The sequence below is a fragment of the Oncorhynchus masou genome, unplaced genomic scaffold (assembly GCF_036934945.1).
Source record: "Oncorhynchus masou masou isolate Uvic2021 unplaced genomic scaffold, UVic_Omas_1.1 unplaced_scaffold_2145, whole genome shotgun sequence".
Classification (NCBI taxonomy): Eukaryota; Metazoa; Chordata; class Actinopteri; order Salmoniformes; family Salmonidae; genus Oncorhynchus; species Oncorhynchus masou.
In genome coordinates this window covers 3,845-11,388 of record NW_027008622.1, presented here as the reverse complement: position 1 = coordinate 11,388, position 7,544 = coordinate 3,845, and the positions used below count along the sequence as shown (strand labels likewise).

The 7,544-nt window shown below is 40.9% G+C and overlaps 1 protein-coding gene across 1 annotated transcript; it reads right to left on the bottom strand.

Moving 5' to 3' along the window:
• Window positions 1–1,835: 1,835 nt before the first annotated feature.
• LOC135532996 (uncharacterized) lies at window positions 1,836–3,274 on the bottom strand. The gene is made up of 3 exons (XM_064960405.1): window positions 2,639–3,274; window positions 2,172–2,269; window positions 1,836–2,036 (listed from the first exon to the last, which is right to left on the bottom strand). Exons 1-3 carry the CDS (start codon window positions 3,183–3,185, stop codon window positions 1,836–1,838), a joined length of 846 nt encoding a protein of 281 aa, XP_064816477.1. The 5' UTR covers window positions 3,186–3,274.
• Window positions 3,275–7,544: the final 4,270 nt, after the last annotated feature.

Sequence of the window (7,544 nt, the reverse complement as noted above, 5' to 3'; positions counted from 1 at the left end):
ATCCGCATACATAGACTCACTGGCTTTACTCAAATGTCATTGGCATGTTGTTGGTAAAGATTGAAAAAAGTAGGTGCCAAACAGCTGCCCTGGGGAATTCCTGATTCTACCTTGATTTTGTTGTACAGGCTTCCATTAAAGAACACTGTGTTCTGTTAGACAGGTAGCTCTGGGGTGGCAGGTAGCCTAGTGGTTAGAGCGGTAGGCCAGTAACCGAAAGATTGCTGGATCGAATTCCAGAGTTGACAAGGTAAAAAACTCTGTTGTTCTGCCTCTGAACAAGGCAGTCCTAGGCCGTCATTGAAAAAAATAATTTGTTCTTAACTGACTTGCCTAGTTGAATAAAGCTTACATTTTACATTTTAAAAACTCTTTATCCACAATATAGCAGGGGGTGTAAAGCCATACGTTTTTTCAGCAGCAGGCTATGATCGATAATGCCAAAAGCTGCACTGAAGTCGAACAAAACAGCCCCAACAATATTTTTATCATCAATTTCTGTCAGCCAATCAGTCATTTGCAAGTGCTGTGCTTGTTGAATGAACTTCCCTATAAGCTAAAAGTCTATATTTGTTTACTGTAAAATAGCATTGTATCTGGTCAAATATTTTTTTTCTCAAAATTGTAAGGGTTGGTAACAGGCTGATTGGCCAGCTATTTAAGCCAGTTGAGGTCAGGACAGATTCTCATCAGAGAGAAAGGTCTGGTATCCTGTTACTCTCTTTACTCTCTTCCTGTGGAACCATAAGATGTAAGGATTGGAGAGAAGGAGTGTCTTAAGTGAGACATATATCTGGATGGAACAAATGTTGGGTTGTCTGAATTACAGATGTACAGAACCTTTGGGAATAATTAAACTTGGTTAAAGCTTCTCTAGTGTCTGTGAGTTATTTACTGTGAAAAAAAATAACCTAACAACATCTCAAAAACATAGGAATCACCACAAACAATTGTATGATCTCTTATATAGAACATTAGGCCCAGCCTTTTGGAACTTTGGTTTTCCTAGATATGACTACTATATTATGATCACAACATCTGATGAATTTGGATAATGCTTTCAAACAAATTTCTGCAGCAATAGTAAAGATATGATCAAAATATGTTGATGATTCAATTTCTGTACTGTTTGTAAATACCCTGGTACGTTGATTGATTTATAAACTGAACCAGGTTGCAGGTGTAACAGTATAACTTTAGACCGTCCCCTCGCACATACCCGGGCGCGAACCAGGGACCCTCTGCACACATCAACAACAGTCACCCACGAAGCATCTTTACCCATCACTCCACAAAAGCCGCGGCTCTTGCAGAGCAAGGGGACCCACATCTTCAAGGTGTCAGAGCAAGTGACGTCACCAATTGAAACGCTATTTAGCGCGCACCACCGCTAACTAGCTAGCCGTTTCACATCCGTTACACAGGCAGTGGTTACAGTTCGAAGCTTTCTCTTGAGTAGGCAGCCTGATCACAGCTTTCCTCCAGTATTAGTTAATTAATTAACAGTGTCTTGAGTTTAGTTCGCCTGTTCTACAGTCTTGTAAAGATAGGGGGGTTGACTGGGACAGGCAATGTAACATCCATCATGTTTTATGGAAACGTTTTTGTAAAACAAGCACCTCTTATATCAGGTCATCTTGAAACTTTCTCTCCAAAGCTAACTTTCATCAAGGTTTTATATGGTCTATTGGTTTCTCTCTTTTCATTGGCAGAATCCTTTTTCAGTGTTATGATATTTATAACATCCATATACACTACTCTATCTTCCTGTCAACTAACAGAACTCTGCTGGTTGTCCTGGTAACAGATACCAGTGGACAGATCTATTTATTTGTTCAAACTGAACTACAGCACTTACTCAGATAAGTCGAATCTGATCCTTTCTTCTCTTCTCCTCCTCTCACAGTTCTACTCAACCCTGTTGTTTTCCTGCAGTCCACCAGCAGCACAGACAACCTCTTTATACCCAGCAGTAAGGTGCTACCGGGAGAGGCACGACACGGGGACTCCGGGAGGGAGGAAGGGCTAGTGTTGTCCTGGTAACCATAAAAAGGAGACACAGACACATACCATTATGGATGCTGATGTCACTGTTGTCATAAACTGCTTTACAGAAACACAGCCCAGACCACGATAGAGCAAGCTGTATGCTAGACCAGACCAAGCTGTACCATCTGGTGTTCTGAAATGGAGAGACTCTTCTCTGTCTCGTCAGCATCAGGATGTTGTTGAGGCTCCCCAGAGGATCCACCATAGTCATGTCTCTCTCCTGTGTTAACGAAAACATCAAACAGATGGTGAACTTATTACCATCATCAATTATTACTGTCTATTACAGTCATAGGGTCTTATCAGAGGCATTAATATCTCTAAATTAATTGGATGCCTTTTGTGTCCCTTTGATATTTTAAGTATAAATTATGCTCCATTATTACATTTTGAAAGCCTGTTATATATAATTAAATCTCATTTAACAGTCCCAAAAATATATGTAGCAATGGCAGATTGACCCTTTAACAATTTATATAGTACTGAACATCGCATTGAAGTGAAGAACTTAAGTAGAATGCCCCTTAAAAACCACACATTAGTTCAACAACTGCATAGTTTGTGGCCCTGTATTTAAGACAGTACTCACTGGTGTTAATCTGATATTCTGTCTCCTCCTCTTTCACTCCCAAAACGTCTTCCTCCATCACCTTTACTGAGATAGAACCTTTTAGAGAGGAAGAGGATGCTTTCTCTTCTTTCCCTATAACAGCCTCTTCTTCCTCCTCTTCCATTCTGAAAGGTTCTTTCTCTCCTTTCACTGTAATATTCTCCACTTCGTCTTTCACGACAATGTCCAGTGCCAGAGCATCTTTCTCTCCTTTCACTGTAATATTCTCCACTTCGTCTTTCACGACAATGTCCAGCGCCAGAGCATCTTTCTCTCCTTTCACTGTAATATTCTCCTCTTCGTCTTTCACGACAATGTTCAGCGCCAGAGCATCTTTCTCTCCTTTCACTGTAATATTCTCCTCTTCGTCTTTCACGACAATGTCCAGAGCCAGAGCATCTTTCTCTCCTTTCACTGTAATATCCTCCTCTTCGTCTTTCACGACAATGTTCAGCGCCAGAGCTTCTTTCTCTGTACAGCAGACATCCTCTTCTTCAGCAGGGGATGAGTAGTTTAATGAGCTCATGGTCAGGGATGTTAGCTAGTTAGTTAGCATTAGCGAATAGCCTAGTGCTAGGCTGAGTATCAATCTTTAAAAAATTTGCAAATTGAACAAGCACATTAGGTTCATTTTAACGTCAACTGAAATGGGTTTTCACACTGCGATTAGCTAATACACATTAACATGGCCAAAAACGTAAATCTTTAAGTTTTATGTTGTCTCGCAAGCTGTTGAGGTGGTAGAAAGAGTTGGCGCTTTGTTGTTCCTGAAGAAGCTCCCCGTCCAGTCCATTATACGTTACGCAAGTAGCATCACCTAAAACACACACATCGCCATCTGCTGGCTGGAGTGGGTAACGCAGTTTGGAAACAGTAGAAGTTACGACACTTTTTGTCTTGTAAAGAACGTCATAATTATTTAACAATAAGCTGATATATTTTCTCTTATGTCTTACAAATAATACTTTCCTGTACACAGATGTAGAAGCGTAATATGAATATGTAGATGCTGAATAAATACTTCCATGAATAGGTAGTGTGTTTATACACATTTACTCTGTTAATTTTTTATCTGATGTGACCAGGCAACAGTACAGAGTCAATGTGGAGGCTATATACAGGGGGTACTAGTACAGTGTCAATGTGGAGGCTATATACAGGAGGTACCAGTACAGGGTCAATGTGGAGGCTATATATAGGAGGTACCAGTACAGAGTCTATGTGGAGGCTATATATAGGAGGTACCAGTACAGGGTCAATGTGGAGGCTATATACAGGAGGTACCAGTACAGGGTCAATGTGGAGGCTATATACAGGAGGCTATATATAGGAGGTACCAGTACAGGGTCAATGTGAAGGCTATAAACAGGAGGCTATATACAGGAGGTACCAGTACAGGGTCAATGTGGAGGCTATATATAGGGGGTACCAGTACAGGGTCAATGTGAAGGCTATATACAGGAGGCTATATACAGGAGGTACCAGTACAGGGTCAATGTGGAGACTATATATAGGAGGTACCAGTACAGGGTCAATGTGAAGGCTAAATACGGGAGGCTATATACAGGAGGTACCAGTCATTGGGTCAATGTGGAGGCTATATATAGGAGGTACCAGTACAGGGTCAATGTGGAGGCTATATAGAGGAGGTACCAGTACAGAGTCTATGTGGAGGCTATTATAAAATAAGGATCTGCTGGAGTCCAAGTCAAACCAAGATTCTTTATTTCTGAGCTCAGAGAGAATAACAGTTACACAGCGCAGTGTAGACAGTCTGAATTCCTGAAGCATTGAGTGATGAGCACATATCTTTATAGTTTCCTGTTCCTGGGTGGGACTTTATTCATACAAGGACACAGGTGCAGCTGGTTTGCAACACAGGATGATACTCCCAAGAACAGGAGCTTATAATAGGACAGTTTCACAAGGTTAGTCACATACTCAGTTATGTGGACACACAAACAATTAACATTTTCCATTACAGAGTCTGAACATTTTCATTGAATTAAATCATCAGTGGGCCAACAATGCAAATGTCAACAATGGAACAAATGCATCACATCCAAATATCACTTGATTATCTGTAGTGCTGGAGGAATGACACACCCAGAAAAACACACAAAGAGTTTAAAAAGGACAGTTTAAAAGAAGAAACCTGATCTTCTTTATATTCAAACTGACAGACTCCATATTCACTTCATGTTTTCTAATAAAAACAAACTAATATATGTTTGAGTACACCCTGTACCATTTAATTTCATATGGTAAAGACAGGTAAACACATCATCAGTCAACAATATAAGACAACGGGAGCACTGTGTATGTTCTCTGATGAATTTTAAGTCAATGTGATGTGAAATATTAACATACACGCTAAGAGAAGTAATTTCTCTCTCCTGTGTGGATTCTCTAATGACGTTTAAATGACTTATGAGTAATATGTTTTCCCACAGTCTGAGCTTTTCTAAGCCTTCTCCTCTGTGTGCAGTCTAATGTGTTCTTTCAGGCTCCCTAAATGGGCAAAAGCATTGCACCCTGGGAGGAGTGGTAAGGCTTCTGCCCTGTGTGTATTCTCTCATGTTGTTTCAGCTCCCCTGAATGGGTTAAACACTTTCCACGCTGGGAGCAGTGGTAAGGCTTCTCTACTGTGTGTATTCTCATGTATTTTCAGGTTTCCTCTCTGGTTAAAACCCTTTCCACACTGGGAGCAGTGGTATGGTTTCTCTCCTGTGTGTATTCTCTCATGTTGTTTCAGCACCCCGGAACAGCGGAAGCACTTTCCACACTGGGAGCAGTGGTATGGTTTCTCCCCTGTGTGTATTCTCTCGTGTCGTTTCAGCATCCCCGAACGGCGGAAACACTTTCCACATTGGGAGCATTGGTAAGGCTTCTCTCCTGTGTGTATTCTCTCATGTTGTTTCAGGTTCCATAACCGGTGACAACCCTTTCCACACTGGGAGCAGTGGTAAGGTTCCTCCCCTGTGTATTCTCTCATGAGCTTTCAGGTGTGCTTTCTGGTTGAAACACTTTCCACATTGGGAGCATTGGTAAGGCTTCTCCCCTGTGTGTATTCTCTCATGAGCTTTCAGGTGTTCATTCTGGTTGAAACTCTTTCCACAGTGGGAGCACTGGTGTCGTCTTGCTGGTTTGGATGTCCCTGGCTTTGGTTCCTCGGAGTCTGGTCTTTCTCCTGCCAAAAACAGTGTTATTTTTCAACAGAGACCCGAATGAAACCACATGATAAAACAACCTTGCTACGAGGGTAAATCCTAAATCAGATCTCTCAATAACCCGAGTCCAGTTTTAACAATCTTATTGTGATTTTAAAACAAATGTAGAGCTTCCTGGTAATTACTGATATGTTTACATTACTTATTTTATTCATCCTGTTTTACAAGTCAGAACACAAAAACCTGGACAGTTCTACGACACTGAAGACACAGACGTCGCTGGATTCCAATTGAACAGGTGGTTCTAAATATGTAACATTCATAGCTGTATGATACAGAATGTGACCTACACACTTCCTCAAACATAGAATAACTAAAGAAGTAATTTTGTGTGGAAGTCCAAAACTTGTTTTTACGTCGAAGATACAAAGCACATCAGTAACATCTCCCCGTTGTTGAAAGGGTTCGACACATTGCTGTTTAAATGGCCCAATTTCTTATTTAGACGTTCACAGATTTTCAACATTTTGATTATTGCTGATGTCATATTTTGGGTAAAGTAAAAATCAAGGTGAAATATTTGGGTAAATGTTCCTAAAACTGATAGTAACTACAATAAACAAAAATATAAACGCAACATGTAAAGTGTTGGATGTTTCATGAGCTGAAAAAAAAGATTGCAGAATTTTTTACATCCCTGTTCGTCAACATTTTTTCTTTGCCAAGATAATCCATCCACCTGACAGGTGTGGCATATCAAGAAGCTGATTGAACAGCTTGATTATTACACAGGTGCACCTCGTGCTGGGGATAATAAAAGGCTACTCGAAAATGTGCAGTTTGGTCACACAACAATGCCACAGATCTCTGAAGGGGTGGGCAATTGGCATGCTGACTGCAGGAATGTCCACTGGAGCTGATGTCAGCGAATTTAATGTACAGTACCAGTCAAAAGTTTGGACTCAACTACTCATTCAAGGGTTTTCTTTATTTTTACTATTTTCTACATTGTAGAATAATAGAGAAAACATCAAAATTATTAAAAAACACATGGAATCATGTAGTAACCACAAGTGTTGAATCAAAATATATATTTTATTCTTCAAAAGTTGCCACCCTTGCTTTCTCTCAACCAGCTTCACCTGGAATCCTTTTCCAACAGTCTTGTAGGAGTTCCCACATATGCTGAGAACTTGTAGGCTGCTTTTCCTTCACTCTGCGATCCAACTCATCCCAAACCATCTTGATTTGGTTGAGATCGGGGATTGTGTAGGCCACGTCATCTGATACAGCACTCCATCACTCTCCTTCTTGGTCAAATAGCTCTTACACAGCCTGGAGGTGTGTTGGGTCATTGTCCTGTTGAAAAACAAATGACAGTGGGACTAAGCCCAAACCAGATGGGATGGCATATCCCTGCAGAATGCTGTGGTAGTCATGCTGGTTAAGTGTGACTTGAATAAATAAATCACTGACATTGTCAATAGCTAAGCACCCGCACACCATCACATCTCCTCCTCCATGCTTCACGGTGGGAACCACACATGCGGAGATAATCTGTTCATCTACTCCTCGTCTCACAAAGACATGACGCTCGGATCCAAAAATCTCAAATTTGGACTCATCAGACCCAAGGACAGATATCCACCGGTCTAATGTCCATTGCTCGTGTTTCTTGGCCCAAGGAAGTCTTCTTCTTATTGGTGTGCTTTAGT